The sequence below is a fragment of the Diadema antillarum genome, unplaced genomic scaffold (genome assembly GCF_040938485.1).
Source record: "Diadema antillarum isolate AM-2024a unplaced genomic scaffold, OU_Dant_1.0 seq00000980_RagTag, whole genome shotgun sequence".
Lineage (NCBI taxonomy): Eukaryota > Metazoa > Echinodermata > Echinoidea > Diadematoida > Diadematidae > Diadema > Diadema antillarum.
This window is the reverse complement of record NW_027271820.1, coordinates 923021-943154: the sequence shown is the minus strand read 5'-3', so window position 1 is coordinate 943154 and position 20134 is coordinate 923021. Positions and strand designations below refer to the sequence as shown.

Here is a 20134-nt window from a genome sequence, read left to right as displayed (position 1 = left end):
GTGAGAGAACCACCTCGCCTAAACTGAGAATGAACATATAAAAATTCTGATTTAACACAATTCAATTTCAAGTAATTATCACATGACCATTGCTTAATATCCTCAACACATCTACTGAGTTTGCAGAGTGCTTCGACTTGAGTATTTGGTTGTATGATTATATAAATTTGAGTATCGTCGGCATACATAACATGTAGAATATCTTCGTGAGAGTTGATTACAGAAGACAGAGGGGCTGTGTATAGAATAAATAGTAAAGGACCAACCACAGACCCCTGGGGGACACCATGTCTGTGAGGGAATGACTGAGAAAGTGCGCCGTTAACGTTTACCATCTGGTGGCGGTCATGTAAGTAAGATGAAATCCATCTCAAGACTGTTCCCGTAAGACCAAAGTTGGACTCTAATCTGTTCAGAAGAATCACATGATTGATAGTGTCAAACGCAGCAGAATAATCTAAAAGCAGGAGAGCAGCTTCGTGGCCTTTGTCTACTGCTAAGAGGAGGTCATTGAGTACCTTCAATAAGGCGGTTTCTGTGGAATGAAAGTGCCTATAGGCAGACTGACTAGTAGGAAACAACTGGTGTTCATCGAGGTGATCTCTGAGTTGGCGAGCCACCACTTTCTCAAGAACTTTACCAACAAAAGACAAATTAGCAATGGGGCGGAAATTGTTGAAATCATTATGGTCTAAACTTGGTTTCTTCAAAAGGGGCAATATGTGAGACCTTTTGAAGTGCTCAGGAACTACGCCAGATGACAATGAGAGGTTCAGAATGTGAGTTATTGCAGGAAGAAATTCATCTAGACACTCTTTTAGTAGCCATGTGGGAAGAGGATCTAGAGAACATGACTTGGACGGAAGAGAATTAATGAGACGTTTCACTTGTGACTCAGTGATTAAAGCAAACTCTGAAAATACACACTCGGTGTTTACATCTATGTGAGAGGAATTTGAGAAAGAGATTTCAGGAGACACTGGGAATGAAGAAGCAATGGTGCTAATCTTGTTGTCGAAAAACTCAGCGAACAGATTGGCCAGTACAAGATTTGAAGTATGGTCAGGAAGAACAGAATCCGGATGTGCAATTGTGAGTTTTTTGATGATGTTGAAAAGTTGTTTGGTGTCTGCGGCAGCAATCTCCTGTCTTAGGTGCCTTGACTTAGCGTCGGCAAGGCGGTTGTAGTAGGACTCACACTCTTGCCGATACAGCTCTCTGTCAATGCAAAGACCAGACTTGATCATACGGCGCTCTGCGCGGCGTCTGCGCCTCTTAGCCTCCTTCACTTCTGCCGTGTACCAAGGATTATTCGGCCGCACTGTTACTGATCTAGTCTTGAGCGGAGCGTACTTGTCAAGCAGTCTTGTTACATGAGAGTTGAGCTGCAGGACAGCCTCGGAGGGACACGCTGGCTCTCTGACCTGGGAAAGTGATGCTGCAATGTCGTATTTAAAGGAGCAGAGGTCCATAGACCGTAGATTTCTGGAGGTGATCTGCTTCCTAGGGTTCGCCGGGCCTTTGAGGTTGAGGGTGGTGATGACGGCGGAGTGGTCAGAGGGCAGAGATGCAACAAGATTCACATTTGATACAATATTGTCGACTTTTCTACTAAGAACTAGGTCAAGCGTATGTCCGGCTTTATGAGTTGCCCCTGTAACATGCTGTTGAAATCCTAAAGAGTCGATGGTGCTTAAAAAAGACACAGCCAAATTATCCGAGCAATCATCAACATGTATGTTGAAATCCCCGAGCAGAATGGAACGATGGTCATCAATTGCCACTGATTCCAGAAGTGTAGGGAATTCTGACAAAAATAAGTTATTTGTTAAGTTGTTCTTAGCAGAAGGAGGTGGTCTGTAGATGCCATATACTCTGAGAGCAGATGAATGAGAAAGGTTGATTGTGACATCAAGGAGCTCAAATGATGAGAACATGAAAGTGTCATTTTTGGAAATACGTGCAGTTGAACGGACAAGCAAGCAGATGCCACCACCTCTGGAATTTGTTCGAGGGCAGTGTACAAAATCAAAGTTTGGAAGAGAGGCCTTCAGATCTGCAATTATCAGGTCGTCTTTTTGTGTGCCAGTTAACCAAGTCTCAGTTATAACGAGAATATCGAGCTTGGCATCTACCACTAGGTCACATATGTATGCAGACTTGTTGTTCAGGGAGCGAGCATTCCAAATACCAATAAGAGTTACAGAGGATATGTCACTTACTGTAGGCCTAGATCTTGTCCGACGGTCTGTAACGACACGAGATGATAGATGTGGTTTGTGAGCTCTGCGACCACGATGTGTACGACGACGTCGTCTGATGCCGAGCTCACAGATCCTTTGCCAGACATCTTGATGAAGAAATTGGTCGGCACCTTTATTAAGGTCATGTAATGCGTGAACATCATAACTTACACGGTGGGGTGGATCAGAGTCATGATGCATACGTAGGCTTACATTGTCGCATTGGTGATGGTCCGACTGAGTCGGGCCAGGATTCAGCTGTATGTCCCCACATAACAAGATAGAAAGCTGGAAACATGAATGGTGGTTACTATAGTAAGCAATTGGATGACCATGGTATTTCCACGAGTCCGGTTTGGTGGTATTCACGCACTTAAAGAGGTCCAGGGGTTGAATGAACTGATCCTCTGCGGATGAAATGAATGGTGACAGGACTGCACAAAAGATGAGAAGCCACCTGCAAAACCCCTCCATTGATGATGATTGCTCAAGTACAAGAGTCAGTACACACTGAATACAAGAGTCTGTTTAAACAGGAATTTGTGTCGGCTCACAAGAATGGATGAAAGGCTGCTTGGTGATCACCTCCATTGATGGTTGCTCAAGTACAAGAGTCAGTGCACACTGAATACAAGAGTCTGTTTACACAGGAATTTGTGTCGGCTCACAAGAATGGATGAAAAGCTGCTTGGTAATCTCCTCCATTGATGGTTGCTCAAGAACAAGAGTCAGTACACACTGAATACAAGAGTCTGTCTACACAGGGATCAGTCTCCACTGAAGCAAAGTATGCAGAATGGGTACCTGCACCCATGTACAAAATGGTGGCACAGGGTAGTAGAACGGCATAGGAATAAAATACAAGAGAATATAACAAATCGTACACGAAGAATGCACCAAAATTGTCTAGGAAAGCCCCAAGAACAACAAAAATATTATGTTACAAATTAGATACAAAACACTCAACATAAAACACTTTACAGGAGGAAATATTACAGAGCCCGATATGAGTGGGGCTACCTAGACCAGGCGCACACCAAAAAAAAAAAAAAAAAAAAAAAAAAAAAAAAAAAAAAAAAAAAAAAAAAGAAAAAACTGAAAGATGTTAAAAAGCATCGATCCTTGCTCAAAGTCTTGTACTACGCCTCCCCCTCCACCACCCCCACCCCTCGAAAACCAACCTAACATAGTGTGTTTGAAAACACCGCTGTGCTTCACACACACACACACACACACACACACAAAATAGAGAAGAAAACAACTGTACATTTCGCGTCGTAACGTGTTGATTGCACGTCGGTCTCCCACTACTCAAAGAACATCTTACATGACACCGTGGGAGCTGAACATGAAAGTTGCGTTCTTCCCAGGCACGCACATGTTGAATGACAGCACGTGGTTATTGCGCACCTCGCATTGGACACATACTGAGTAGACTTTTACTTCTTCTGCAATAGATACTGTTCACAGATTCTTGCAGATTGACTTGATTACAGTTGTTCTCAATCATTCAACTGATAGTGTACGCGTTTCTCTTCATATTGTTATTACATTGTATGCTGTTAATAGCCTGCAGGGAAAACAACAGCGTGTTTGAAATGGAATTGTTGGGAATTTATCACAGGTTACTACTGATTTGAGAAGAATTTGCTTTCCTGTCTTCCAAAGTGGTATGTACAGGCAATCTCCCCTAAAAGCCTAACCAATTTAACGTAAAATCCAGCGGTTTTCTTGGGATTGCATCGGTATTTTAGCACCAGCCGATACTCCTGTACTGTAATGATAGGGAGATCAGGAACGAAATTGCACATCGTTTATTAAATACAACCTTGGGCGTCCTTACACACGGAATGAGTTGCCCGTCGAGGCGTGGTAAATATTCTGTAGGTGTATGTACCATTTATATACCAGATTAAGAACTAATTTCCGTAAAACAAACAGTATCCCGGCAGTCGGTAAAATAATGTCAATGTGACGATCAAGCTGTAATAACAATGTACAAAATACAATCTACAAACTAACTTGTTACAAGAAAGACATGATATGACATTCGTTCATCAGAAGTGAAATTCATCCACCAAAATTTACGTCTAAAGGCGAGTTTAAGCAAGGTGTGTGACCGTGGCACATGCCGTATGTAAATTTGATAATCATAACAGTTGTCAAAATGCAGCTTCACGATGTGTTTTTCGTGACTTGTGTTTTGTTTTGTCGGGTTTTTTTTTTTACGAGCTTCGATATTTGAAGCTCACTTTTCCCATTGGCATTTTAACATGTCAAACGTTGCACTCTCGCTATTCAATTGCCTGACAAAGAATACTATGAGTCACGTGTAGATATTTTTTTTCAGTGATTTCGTTCATTTTTTATATCAACACAAGACTCGCGAATTGTCATGTCACATTATATAGCTCATTTCACTGTCGTTAAATCAGGATTCAGGTACTACATGTACTAGTAATCATAGTCACTTCATCCTTGGATGTAAATTAGGGCCTACACTTTATTTTTTGAGTGATCCCGATAGAATAGTGTCTCAGCTTGAAGGTTGCTCGACGATATTTTTCCACCTCATTTGTGATTTTAAACTGGCATCCATACGGCCACAAACAATTTCAAGCCGTGTAATTCTAGTCTTTACGCTATAAAAATCGCCATACGCATCGTAGTACACCGATAGCTAGCTTCTTCTGGCTCTCGTTGGTTGCGTTGAGTTCTCACTTCTGTTGTTCTGGAATCAACACAACCAAACCGGGCTCCTACACACACGCACAAAGCATGAGACGTGACCAAAATGCTCGCGCGCGTGTTACATGCTTTTTCACTCTGAAAGCAGCGGCGGTAGAACGCGGAGGGACGGCAGTCGTCCTACCGCGGTAGGACGATTTCTCTCTTACAGAAAAAAGTCACCAGCGCGCACATCATGTCAAATGCGCCTATATACGCGTAAAATCGTCCTCGAGCGTTCCATGCGTCCTCCTGCGGTAGAACGCTAGTGAGAATAAATATCCCTTCCCTTAGTACTCTGCAAACCTTTCTAAAGAGTAGCTTTGAGATACAACAACTTAACATAACAGCCATTTCACAACTCTCTCTTATGCTAGCAACAAATGTTCTGAAGAGGCTGAGGTACTTTCCGAACAGCACTTTACACGTAGGCATACAGTTGTTTGCTGCAAATTTTGTAGTGCCACCATCAAAACATAATTCAAGCATACATAATGAAGAGCTTCGCATTTAATGGGCAAACCTACAGTTCAGGATATTGGGGCTTGGAGTTTTTCATCGCTGCTCATTTGGGTATTTATTCACTTCAATTTGCTGGTGATAAAGCTAATTCCTCTTGATTTAGAAGAGTATAGTGTGCATGAATGCATATTACAAACAATTGCAAAATGCAGAAATATGGTCATCTTCCGTATCAACTGTTAATGGGAAAGAGATCTAAATCTTCTCTGTACACAGCTGTTTTTCTTACTCCCATGCATCGCAACAATTTGCGTTAACAGTACATTCCTTCAAAGACTGATGCCTTTAGAGGCACTAACACTATTACATTTTAATACAAAGGAAGTCAAGGAATGTTCCTTAATTTCTATTCCATCCCCTGGAGGTCTTGCAGCATTTCCGTCACACAAACAAGCGGAGCTGAGAGTGCATTGCATTTACCCAAATGATTGTCTAAAGGCTGAATTTACATCATTGTATTGTGTACTCTCTCTTCTAGTCTGAAATCCCCTATAGTAGTGGGGTCTTCAATAGTTTGGAGCATCCAAGAGCATTTCACTGTCATAACACCTCTGGCATCTTTTGGGGCAAATTATGAATAAACCTACACACAACGATATAACTGCCGTACTTCTCATAATCCTTACTATCATTATCACCATCTTTACTACTGATGTTATGGTCTTCATTAGAATCATCTTCATCCATACCATTATCATTCCCATTGTCATCTTTACTGTTTACTAATATTTTCAGCATCATAATCTTAATATGTTCAATGGAAATAGGAAATTATATCTTTCTTCCAGCCATGTATTCATTTGATTTTTGTTGTTTACGCACACATACACACACACACACACACACACACACACACACACACACACACACACACACTCACTATCGCTGTACATCCAATAAACACAAAGTGAGAACAGATCCTGTCTCAGGCTCAATATGAGTTCACTTTCATCTGGGAAATGAAAATGGCACGACACGCTACACAAACCATCTTCTCTTCTCCCATGAGACCCGACTGCTTGATTGAAGGAAAGTCTGGTTTTCACACCTACACTAGCTAACCTTAGGCTGCCTCTCCAGCCTTTTTTTCTTCCCTGCCAATCCTCTGGATCCTACAATAATGTTTATCCTGCAGTATAAACTCATAGGCTGCATCATATCTGCATGCCAGTATGGGACACCCTGCAGCAGACATAAATTAAATTTCAATTTCAAAGTTAGGCATACTCTGTGTATTCTATAGTTTGTCTTCAACCACAAGCTCTGGAAGAGGATAAGAAGGCAAGATCCACGATCTTGTCTTTTTGACTTTTTTTTTAGTCCAAGAAGACAAAAAGGTGAAATAAAGATCTTGTTCTCTCCACCACTTGGGTCGGGTTGTGGGATGTCATCTTCTGGACTTCCCCACATCCTAGAAGATACAATCTTATCTCACCTTCTTGGATCCTAGCAGTGAAGGAAACAAGTTTTCTTGAACCCAAGATCTTACATTTTGCCTTTTTGTCTTCTCTGACTCGAGAAGTCAAGAAGACAAGATCTTGGATCTTTCCTTCTCACCTATTTTAAGATCTGAAAAGGTTGAGAAGACAAGGAATTATAAATCTTGTCTCCTCAGTGGCACTTGTATGCTTCCTTAATGACTTCCGTGGATGCTGGTATAAGTTTACATTAATAATGTTCAAAATAAAAAGGCTACCACTCTTCAAAAATGCTTCACATTTTTGCATTCTGATCACAATATTGGCAGTATAGCTTGGAACATACACATTATATCAAATGAATGCTGAATATATTCTTCCTCCACTGAGATACCACAACCAATCACAATTACTTTTTACACACCAACTCTCAATACTCACTTTTGACTTGCTTCTTCAGTTCTTTTACAGGGTCCAGCCAATTCTGTAACAGGAAAATAAACAGGTTATGGTAGCAATTTTATATCTACACAACCATGCCACAAACCTTCACAAAAGCCAAAATATATTATCTGACCAATTTCAAGTAGCAGCCAGATATTTCTTGATCAAATTGTTATTGACATGAGTAAGGAATTAATTTTTCGAGAAGTATGGCCCTTGCCCACTTAGACAAGTGGAAAATCTTCTGTAATGTAATTTAAACATGATATCTGTCTTTATAGTGTAATGGACATTTTGAAATTGTTTTCAGTGCCCATTATTCTAGACAGTATGACCAAGCAGGAATACTGCTATTTGCACTTGATAATAATAATTATTATCAGAAAGTTAGACCTTCTGTTCAATATCTCACACAATATTTTACTTGTGAGGACTACCCACTACAAGGTATAAGGCTGGGGCCGAGCACTATAAGAAGTCGTCCCACTCTTCCTCAATAATTGCCCAATACGAGAAACTAGCCATGCATCAAGGATGAACACAGCAGTCATCCCTTATCACAGGAAATCGCAATGAATTTTTGACAGCACTCCACAGGGCTGTACAGAGAGAAGTAATCTTCCGTGAGCAAACCCTGCTTGGGTCATTAAAAGAAATCATGTGCATCCCTCCTCGCCGTCTTGACAGATCATTCTGAGATGGCTTGTTTTGCACAAGACCTGCTGCTATATTTGGCACAGAGAGATTGCTCGATTCACCACTTGCACTACTGAACAACTGAGGTTCTCCTATCCCTCTACACATTATATGCTCAGGGATTGACTGTAAAAAAAAATCCTCATTCAAATCGAGATTAGCTGCAACCCCACAAGATATCTACCTATCATTGCTTTTATTCTTTAGATTAGCCCCTTTAAAGAGCCCTCTTTAGACCATGCCTAGTTGAAGATGAAAATGTGCTAACATTTTAAATTTATAGGCCTACCCATACTGAGTTTAAGAAAGTAAAGTACAAGCCCTCTTCCTCATACTATCTTTCTCTCTCTGTGTGAATGAAGGTAAGAAGACTGCTTCATTACACAATAACTACAGCAAGTTTAACCCCTTTAGTGCTAGGGGCTTTGAAGAGTGTGTACAATCCTATAGGGTTTCGTTGCAACTGATTGACAAATTGCCCTACTCCGCAGTACCTACATTGTATAAGTTTTTTCTGTATCAATTGGCACTCAAACTATATCAAGGGTTGACTTCGGGAACTCTTAGACTTCACTGAACATTTCTTGAGAAGATTTTGGAAAATGAAAATGATATCACTTACCCTGGAATCCTGTGAATCCCTAAACGTAAGGCCGAAATAATCTTTCTCCACTAAATCCAAGTGGTTGCAAACAAGGTCCAGCAGTTGCTCCCCTTTGGCACGTTTCTGTATAAAATAGAGGCAAAAAAGAACATGTTGGAATGCCAGTACAGCTTGAAGAGTCATTGGAATACACTTTGTAAGCCTCTATCTGAATCTACTTTTTAATGCTCAATACAAGTACAGCTGCCTCAAGCAGCCTTGTGCTGGCCACAAACAGCTGGCCCAAAGCCCCTTTGAAATGTGTCAGTGACCCGTAACAGTGACATCATACATGTGCCATCATTGCGAAAGTTATCAATGCAAATGACTGCGATCAGAGAACACTTCTACAACCAAACCGGTAGCATAAGACTTTGACACACAAGCCGGCTGAACAGTGCCAATGCAGCAGAAATTATGCATTTCTGTGCGTGAACCAAGAAAAGATATACTTTAGATTTGGGAAAAGAGGTTTGTAATTAGGCCTTTCTCTTGCACTCTCGGTATAGTCTTATCATCGCCTGTCCCTTTCTTTCTTTCTTTTTTCTGCAAAACTGTGGTCTGTACAGCCCTATTTCACATCACAAACTGAAGCTACCTGTATGGACACCAAGAAGAACGAGGTCTGAGTCCCTGCCTTTCTTTTCTACACAACTCGATAATGTCTCGTACAATGCAGTTGCATTTCACTGTGCGATAATAATCGAGGCAAGTTCCACCTCACTTCTACCCACACTAATAAATATCATGTAGAAAACAAATTTACAAAGAATGTACAAAATACAGATGACAGAGTTTGTCGTATAGAGTCTGACAAGTCATTTTCTACCTTTTCTCCTAATCACTGCCTGAACAGGGTTATGTCACTCTGTTCGCCTTATCATCAATCATACATGTGTAGCTAATCCTTCCAGGTACACAATGTAGTTTCAAACACCTGAATCAGTTTTTCATGAGTGTAACAGGAAAGCCTTTAATAAACAGTGACAATCAATGCAAAATCAATGCTTCAGATTATCATTGATAAGTTTGCATAGAAAACATATACAATATCAACTGATATCTTTCAAACATCCAAGGCCAACATAACACATGTAAAATTGAACACATGGACGAATGATCATTTTCTCACCACAGTGCAATCAATGTGAAAATTACCTATGGGAATTATCTACACTTAAACCATCAAATGTCTGGACAGCATACAATACAGTAGATACATCAGACCAGCTCCAACTCTTGATTAGTCACACTGGCACCACAACCATGGCATCTTTCCATAATTTGATTCACACACCACCACCGTCTCAATTATGACATTAATATCTCATGCAGGAAATAATATGATATGATATGCATGAACACTTAGCCTCCTAATAATAGTATCTAAAGACACTGCGAGGAAGGTGTGTGTTGCTTGAAGAGAGGAAATTTGCTCCACATCAACTCAAAATAAACACAAGGCAATAATGAACATACAGGTGGAATAGTCTGTGTATTTTATATTGAGTCTCTACACAATCTCAGGCGATGAAAATGAACCACATTGTAGATGCATGAAATGAGTTGGATACGAGTCCCTTTTCACTCTTTCTCTTCATGTTTGAAGCTCTAATAAACTGTATGGTTCAAATCTTTATAGAGGCATCTACCTTCTTAGGCAAGATTCATTATTGGATAAAGGGGACATGGAAAGCACACAAATCAGTTACTTCTATAATGTAAATTAAAGTCACACCAATAGAATAAAAGAAAATGATGCACTGGTCTTGCTGAGTGATCTAATGTCACATTCTCAGACACAACAAGGAGGCCATCTTGGTCATGTGACTGTCATGTCACAAAGGCTGCCATCATTGATCACATGATCTTTAAACGGTCAGGCGATCTTAACTACATGAGATTCTAAAGTGAATCGATGAGGAAGAGTTTAGAGCAGGATGAGATCAAGTGGGTCTAGAGTTATACGAAATATGTTCTGGGTGCCAGTTTGTAATATATGCGGTTGACTAGCCAAGAGCTCAGTTATCTCTCTCACACATGCAATAAAAGTCACAGCCACATGTTGGGGGGGGGGGGGGGGGGGGAGGTTGTTGTAGTATGAGATTGAGAAGGACCTTCTGTGATGCATACACAGATACCAATCATATCTCATGGCAGTCTTCAATGATGTCACCATCTGGACTGGTATAGCAGGATCTTCTGTAGTATAAAATGACTGTGTCTGCATGCTGAGGTGCCTACCAGACTACAGACCCATGACTGACCCTCCCTTCTCTCTTTATTTTCACATATCATATTCACATCTTGCAGATTCACCTGTTTCCTAGTAATCAACCACTCCCTAGATCCTATCGGCATTAGCTGTAGTCTATAATAGATCCTTTTGTGAACCTTGATGTCTATGAAGTGCTGTCATATAAAGCCAATACACAATGTGTAATAGCTATATTAATTACTTTCTTATTACAGCAATCATTTACACAGTCCCCTTTATACACACCTACATGTATTAATGAGCACAATAAAGACTACCTGTTCCTACACTGTATACTAGCAAGCTGCCCTGGAACATTTGTATAGTAGGCGATTTTCAAGACCGTTTAATAGGTTGGACACTACTGATGCTGTACATAATTAATTTAGACTTAAGTTTTGATTAATGTGTGTAAGTGGTTCAATTTTGATCCAGCCACAGCTACACTTTGTAACACTACAGCAGTCCTGTATAATGAGTGGTATAGTATGTCTCCTTTATAGAATTTTTTCAACCCTTCCCATTCTACACCTGGGTCAATGTGATGTCACTGACTGCTCCTGTTGCACAATTTGTATCACATGCTAGATGATACTTTTCTGTTAAAACAGAGCAATCTAACTGCTGTACAATTGAATGGGATACATCTGCTTCTTACACAATCACTTCATCTGTCTACGTACAAGGCCCTTCATTTATATTTTGATGGGTTTGATGAAGCTCAATGATCTTGACCTTGGGTCAATGATTGACCTGTAGTTCTGCCTGCACAGGTGTTCTTTCCAATCTCTAGAGCTCTATATATTTCACAAAATAACACTGGATTATCACCTACCAGCAATGATGGTATTTAGGGCCAGAGAATGACATTTTAGCTATGCATTTTGTAGACCTTTCACCTTGACACCTTTGATCTTTCAACTTTCAATCATCATTTCAGGCAACTGATTGCTTTAATAATTCATTTTTATAAGTTTTTAAACATGTAATATTACTAATGGACATTCCTAGCTGAACTAAAGATAAAGTGCAGTAACTTCTGACCTTGACCTATATCCAACTGTCATGATCTTGAGCACCTTTTACCTACACCAAAATTATGAGATGTGGGATGGACACACAGATAGACCGACAACCCAACAATGTCATGCCTCTAGCACCCTTCAATGCGGAGGCATTTCAGACAATAAAATAAAAAGCTTGAAATTGCAAGCATACACTTTTATGTTGTACCCTCCTTGAATACACAGATCATACTGTACAGAGAATAAACATTGGCAGCACTGTACAAGGAGACAGTAAACATAGCAGTCGTAATCCTCCCACAAACAGACTTCGCTTTTTATTGAAGCGACTCCCACATGTCTCTGTTGGAAGTCACAAAAGCAAAGTCTAGGATTATGTCTCAACAATTTGTATTCCATTTGAAGTGTCTACACAGGTTACAATGTGAATGTAACATTTCTCTATAGCTACCGAACAAACTGCACCTAACTTTTTATGTAGGTACTCCCGTGCCTGGATATTCCCCTGCACTTCGCATATCGACATTAGGAATGATATAGAAGATGTCACCTTTGCCCCATACATGACATATTTTGTCTCAATTATTATGTCTGAACAATTTGTATTCCATTTGAAGTGTCTACACAGGTTACAATGTGAATGTAACATTTCTCTATAGCTAGTTTAAAACTGCTACTAACTTTTACAAATTGTATGTGCTCTCGGTGCCTGGATATTCCCACTTCATATACATTTAATAATACGAATGATATAGAAGATGTGACCTTTGCCTCATAACTGTCTCAATGAACACAATCACATGGATGTTGATGTCCTGACAAGGATGTAATGTCCTGACAGGGACGAAAGAAGAGGGGGAGGGAAAGTGGAATTAACTGAGCAACAAAAAAAAAACAAAAAAAAAGGGGAGGGATTGTCAGTCTTGGAAGAGCAAAGTTGGCTTGTTGGCTTTCCTGGTTTTAATAGATGTAATAAAAAGGGAATAAATGCACTGGAGGAACCACACAACAGTACACTGCATTTGAACCTTTTTAGTACAAACAAGCTATGTGCCAGGGAGGTCTCAAACATATGTGGGAAAGATTTTCATAAAAACAATCAATGAAAGACACAGTGAAACAAAGTCACGAATCCAGTCCCAAAATTGGACTACCAATCAGATTGGTCAATAGAACCAGGTGATTTCTCCAATAAGATTTTTGTGATTTAAAATGATCTATATCATATCATTTCAAAAACAAAGATTATGAAATGTGTGCATGTTAATATCTTCTACAGTCAGATGTGAGACAACACTACATGATGAATCAACAGCACATTAAATATCATGGAATTAAACACTCTACACATTTGGTGAAAATCAGTTTGGCTGCCGTTTTCGCTTTGATAAAATGTTTTCTTGCCAGCACAACTAAAATAATTGCAGATACAATTTTGTAAGTATCTGTCAGCAATTATTAGCATCTTTCAATAGGGGAAAACAGCTGATTGTAATGTTACCTTTTTTTATTACCATTAAATCAATTCATTATGAGGACTTTTTTTCTTTGTACAGTATGTTCTTTTGATAGCCACATTCTACACAGATTTATGTCTGCTGACACATGTAAAAACCTACAAGTACAAGTTTTTATAAAGAACATAAAAATCAAATTACTATTTATACAACAGAATCTAGTAAGGACCAACAATTCTCAGCCAAAAGCAATTAAAATTTGCTCCTAATGTCCTTTTTGAACTTGCAACATGGTTCTCATTGTGAACACACTATTGTACTGCAAGAATCAAACCATGTGATACTTTAACAACATTAACAAATGGGTACCAGGGGAGCCAATAGAGAAACGTACATTGTAGCACATATTCTGATTTCTCATCATTCTATCAAGATCAATATTATGTTCAATGAGCCATGAAGTGTACCGTCTGAGACACACAATAGAACTATCACACCTCATACTACCAATTCATTAACATAACACTGGTCTGGTTCCACATCAGGGTCCAGCCATTCAAGCATCAACCCACTCAGAAAATTTGCTCAGCATCTGAATAAACTCCACAGCCTCACCTCCACAAAATGCACATGTTAACACTAACATTGAAGAAGAAAAAAAATGGGGCTATCATTACTTAAAGCCTGTAACGAGTTTTGCAACATGAAACAATGAAGCAATTGAGAGTGTAAATCTATACATGTATGGAATGAAGGGGAATCATTATCATACATAGTTATATCGGAATAGAACAAGTGAAACACTTCATTAGACCTTTACTACATTGTTGTACAACCAGAGGAACATATTATCTCACTGTAGGGAATAATTTTCCAACTCAAATTTGATTAGAAATTTCAGCCAATGAACAATACTTCAGATAGTATCCTGTACACTTCTGTGAAAGAAAACTGCTGCACAAAGGTTAGTTTGTGTAGCAGTGGTGTAAAAATGCATAGCAAACTGCGATGCGATACCATGAAAATTATTCCCTGCACCATTAAACATTTTACATTTGAAGGACTACATGTGTACAACCATAAATGTACAAGGCAACTCAACATACAGTAACTACTCCTGTGGCAATCAGTTTTAAACCTCATGGAAATTCAAATAATGTATTAAAGTGTAACAAGATATCCAATCAACTAATACAATAATGAAAACAAAAAATGACAGATCTGCTTGCATTGGCATATTAAAACTATCACAGCAATGAAAAAATAGTCAAAATGGAACAAAAGCAAACTGACAAATTAGAAACTACAAAAACTAAACTATTTATCTTCACTCTATCTCTGTGTATAATTTTAAGCATTTCATATCCAGCAAAAACAGTTTTCCCAGTCCATGCATTCCCGCAATAGTAATTAGATTTCTTCATCCCTATAGAAGAATTGGTCTTTCTGAGGTCTACTTGACTATTCAGACATCCTACCTTGTATGCCCTATTAAAATTCATAGAATCTGGTTTAACCATTGACTACTCATACACCTGTATAAGGCATCTCTAATTATTAATTACATGTGATTTTTGAAAGCCATTAATACACTTTAGGACCTATTCAGAGTATAAAGTAATCAGATCTGTACGTAACAAGAGAATGTGAATGTCTATTGTCTAGATTGTTTCTGTTTCATATGATAGGGCGGAAGATGGCTCAGATAAAGTTCTGACTAATTTCCTGAAATTAATATTCATCCCATTCAAGTGACACAATGACACTGGTCTCCTCAATAACAATATTTATGCTGATGGTCCAGTTTTAATTAGTAGGCTCTAAACTGCTAATCAGTTCATTTTGTCATATTAAGGACTTCCTAAATCTAATTTAGTGTACCACAGGAATGACAATGGATGAGATATCATGAACTTGCAAACAAGTCATATGCTTTGTTTTTGTTGTTCTTTTTATTCAGCATCTACATTTTGTTACATTTAATTCATATGCAACACAATGAAGTTTAAGAAATACTTCATTACAAAGAATTTCTTCACTAAATTTTCCTTCAACAGAAGCTGTCCAAAAGTCATACATCGATTACTACACTCATTGTATCACTGTATGACTGTATGATTTTTTTTTTATGCATTTAAGGCATGTACTGATATGAAACACAGCTAGACATGGCTAAACTATGATCTGTACCTTTAATTGTTCAATGAGATCACAACTCTGGTCATAAAAGTGACCTGCTGTCTGGAAAAGTGTGAGAATTGTACTGGTTGTACAAATATACATCATTTTACTGGTAGTTTCTGTACATGATTTAAGCAGCAGCCCATTATTCCGTCACATGAAGCCCTCTTTGGACAAACTCTGAAACTTTAACTGCTCAAACTGAAAGGAGAATGACCCTTCACAAAAAGTCTTGTATCTTTGGATAAATTAGAAACAAACTATTTACAGTATCACCACTTGAAACATGAAATAACTTTAAAACCACAAAACACTTGCAGATATATCAAACAATTTTATTTTAAAATACTTTATATATACATACATGTATCTTCATGTGGAGCCGAGAACATGCTGTCCCATATGTCCATTGTGTATTCACCCACATTACTGGGATTTCCACATCAGATACATCACTGTCATTTTATCTGTCTTTTATTCCGAGAACTCTCAGGCTGTCATGTTTGTTGATTTATTAATACCCACACTATCATCATTCTTTGAAAACTAGTTTGTTTCACTCCAGCTTCTTTCACGATACTTTGATTTCATCATTTTCCCCAAACAGGGAATTTTTACTGTGACTGTGACTCTGTATGATCTGCAATATTTCAAGTTTCTAACCACGCAATGACATATCACCCATAGTCCGCATGCCAGGTAGTCAAAAGCTACCAAAAAAAATTCGAAGTTGGGCAAGCAAAGCACTAAAGCACTTGCCCAGTGGGTGAACTATTATCTTTTAATAATCCAGTGCTCTGTGATCATCAGGGCAAGAGACAGCCTGAGCATCTCGATGAAGTCACTATACGGGTCAATCACTGCTGTCAGGACTGCTAGGAATGCATCTAGTGAGTGGTCACATTCAATTTGAGCCAGGAAGAGATTCACCTCTTGCTCAGTCCAGCATGTGTGTAATTCAATTTTCCTGGAGCCCTCAGCAGGGCACAAAAACTCACCTCAATGTCACATTGGTATTCCGTTTCATCCAATAAGATGACTGTGACGGTCTGAAGTCTGCCCCTTTGTGTGTGAGCTTTACGTGGAGAGCTGGGAGGGGGCGAAGACTGCGAGTGGGGCGGGGCTTGGCGGTTACTAGGCATCGTGTCAGGTACGGAGTCACTTCTCCTCTAGACAGGGAGAGGAAAAGATACTGATGAGACCAAACAAAACTAAACTGTCATCATGTAAAATAGTTATCAAGGATAACTATTCCTAGACATCCTCAAAGACGAAATCGCCAGAATGCTCCTCATAGCACACAACTTCACTGCAAGTACATACAATAGGCTTGGGTAGGCCTAAACATCAGAATTAAGTTTTTAAGAGTAAATATCACTTTCCTTTTATATCACAAGTGTGAATTTATAAACAATTACAAAAATATTTTAGGATGCATGTAAACAGAGATTAAACATGCTAGTCCCACACATAAACATCTGTGTTGTTACTCTTCTGGTATTCAGTGCATTGTCTAATTATTCATGTTTCCATAGCCTACCCATTACCACCATCAAGAAGTTCAGTAATACTCAAGTCTTGCTTGTAAAGTAAACCTTATTGCATAAAACCCAAATTCTACATTCTACCATATTCAAGGGACAAAGATAAGTATGTGTTGTTTAAAAAAATGTACATCTTTTAATAGTTTGTCTGTAAAACATTACAGTCAGATTTGTGTGATCATTTTGCTCCATAACCAAGGATATTTTTTTTCAATATCAAAGAAATAATCTACTAGCTTTTAGTCCTTGTATTTTCTTCAGAAAATATTATCAAATTAATTTAATACTAAGCCATGCAAATGTGTCTTACATGAATTAATGTCTACTGCTTCTGAAGACAACAGGATTTTTCTCCCATCTCGTGCCAAACTCGGTGATAGGCCCAAGATGTTATGTGATTTTCTTCTAAAACATACAGTACACCTTATACACTGCATATTTAAATATAACTGTTTGGGTGTATAGATCTGTAGTGCCAGTTGAATATGTGCTGTTTACTGTGTGTTTTATATAATAACATTTTAAAATCTACAATTCGCTTACCTCGGTTTCTCCTGGGTCGGGTTCGTTATAGCCCCCTCCGTCACCCGTTTCACTCATGGTAATTTAGATCACCTGTGTGACAAAAGGGGAAATGGAGAAAGCAAAATATATTATGAGAAAATATCACTTTATTTTTTTAATTTTTTTTTTTTACAACCAACACAATATTTCATACATTTGCATACAAAACTGTTACACATACAATGTATCATACAAATCTTGTACTGCCAAAGAATATAAAATTAATGCAGTTTTATGCAATTTTCTGGCATTTCTGAAAAACTGGTTTTAGACCATTAGGATCAAGATTTGTATTCATAACACCCCTCTGGCAAAATGAAACTTTTTCTGCACATTCATGCACTGCATAATGAATCGGTACACAGTCATCATATGTACAGATCATGTTTGACTAACCAACACACACACCACCTACTCGTACAGTGTATACAGCAGAATGGCTGAACGAAACAGCAACTAAAATGGAAATCAAAGTGTGGTGAACTAAAAGAAAAAAATGACAAGAAACTCCTCATGCAACGAGTGAAAATTGTACAAACTGTATGTCCCTCGCTTGCCAGTTGCAGTGGAATCCCTATGCATTCATTATAGATGTACGGATTTGTATGTGTATTCATCCCGAGCCCTGTGTATCATCTTTAGTATTCTTCGGGATGCATGCCCTCACTCAACTATCGAAGTCATCATCCTATATCTTGGTATGATGTGTGGAGCAGCGTGCTATAAATGTGTCACCACCAAGATGATGCGACTATTGATCGCAGAGGGAGAAAACACACTCTGTGTGTACTCGCATGGCTAAACCAGTACATGTATTTATAGCACAGAACAGGTACGCTTGTAACTTCCACTTGGATGGCTAGAATGCATTTTACAACTGGCAGGGGAGATGCATTCTTGTCCTACCAACTTGAGCGTTGAAGCTTTTTATCAGATTACATTTTAGGATCCAGATTTTGGACTGCATGCTCAGTACACAAATACTGTATTTGTACAATCGATACATACTACCATTATTACTGTGCATTCTTTGCATGTAAAACATTACTTTAATGCATTGAAGACTGTTTTGCAGAGTGAATTCTATAGGATAATACACACTATTGTACATCTGATTCTGGAAAATCACTTTATAGTATTCAATGGAAAATGTGCATTGCTACAGAAAAATCATTCATCACTGCAGAATGTCAGTGTCAACATTTTCTGCTAGACTGCCATTGTAACCATTAGCTGAATACAAGTATCACAAAAAAAAATAAAATAATAATATAGTGATGGCACTTTTGTACATAAACCTCATTGTGTTCATTATCTGTGTTTGTTTGTTTGGTTGGGGTTTTTCAGATTTATTCTCCACCAAAACAACTCTCAAGCATGCACAAAACAACCCACAGTCCATCTTTCATTATTCAGTTGGAAACAAGATAATTGATCAAAACATTGTCATGCAAACAGCTCATTCATAATTTGCAATAAAGTCCACTGCATTATGATATGATGTAAGATTTAAAATGGTCCATTAAATTGGGTCACCCTAATAACAAAAGACTGAGAGGCAAACATTACGACAAAAACAAGCTGAATATGGCTCAAAATATTTCTCCTGACTGTTTGCCTTTGCTCAAGCCTTCATCCAATCATAAAATACCACATCAAAAGCAAGCTGATTACACAAAAGAAAATCTTTTTTCCCATCCCCTGTCTTCTGGTTTGCTAACATAGCAGAAGGGGACAGATGGACTACGCTCTCTGCTCTGATTGATAGAGCAAGCTACTCTTAATGAAAAGCAAATAAATGTAGATGAATAATCTGGGTTCAGACCAACCAATGGCCTATTCCAGCCATACTCTCCGGATGTACTCATGAGTGCTTGAAATAACCTAATACAGTCTTTAACTGGCTTTACGAAGGCCTACATGTATGTATCATACATCACAATCTAACAGAGTTGAAAACAACATTGTACATTGTAATTTGTATGCATACTTATCCTAATGATGCCTTCTTCTTTTTCTTCAAAAGATCCACAATTTTTTATTTGGTATTAAAGTGAATAATACCTCCATTTTACACAGCTTGCAATACCAATGTCTGACTACATAATGTGTTAATCCATATAAAGAGTATGAAAGTCACTCTAAAGAAAATGGCATAACCATAACATATCATAATGCTATGTTCTTGCCACACAAAAAGGGTTGATGTCAGTTTTTTATACAATTTCATGTAAAGAATATATCATTATCCTCTTTGCAAATATTCAGCATATATTGCATATATTTTAACCACCTTGAAAACAGTAGCATATGATAGTATACACTTCAACCTGACATGCAACACAAATTTATATCAACGTTTACAGAAGGCTCAAACAAAGGAGAACAGAGTCTCTCCATGGTATGTACTATC

The 20134-nt window shown here is 38.4% G+C and overlaps 1 protein-coding gene across 9 annotated transcripts in view; it reads right to left on the bottom strand.

Annotated features, from left to right (window-relative positions):
• Positions 1–20134, bottom strand: part of LOC139742102 (protein 4.1-like) — a 162421-nt gene that overhangs the window by 72205 nt on the left and 70082 nt on the right. For all 9 annotated transcript variants that reach the window (XM_071652664.1, XM_071652669.1, XM_071652666.1 and 6 more), the window contains 4 exons: positions 17701–17772; positions 16612–16782; positions 8673–8777; positions 7352–7394 (listed from right to left, as the gene is read on the bottom strand). In XM_071652664.1, the coding sequence (XP_071508765.1) occupies positions 7352–7394; positions 8673–8777; positions 16612–16782; positions 17701–17757 (376 nt within the window). In that variant the 5' untranslated portion in view covers positions 17758–17772. The remainder of the gene's footprint in view (positions 1–7351; positions 7395–8672; positions 8778–16611; positions 16783–17700; positions 17773–20134) is intronic.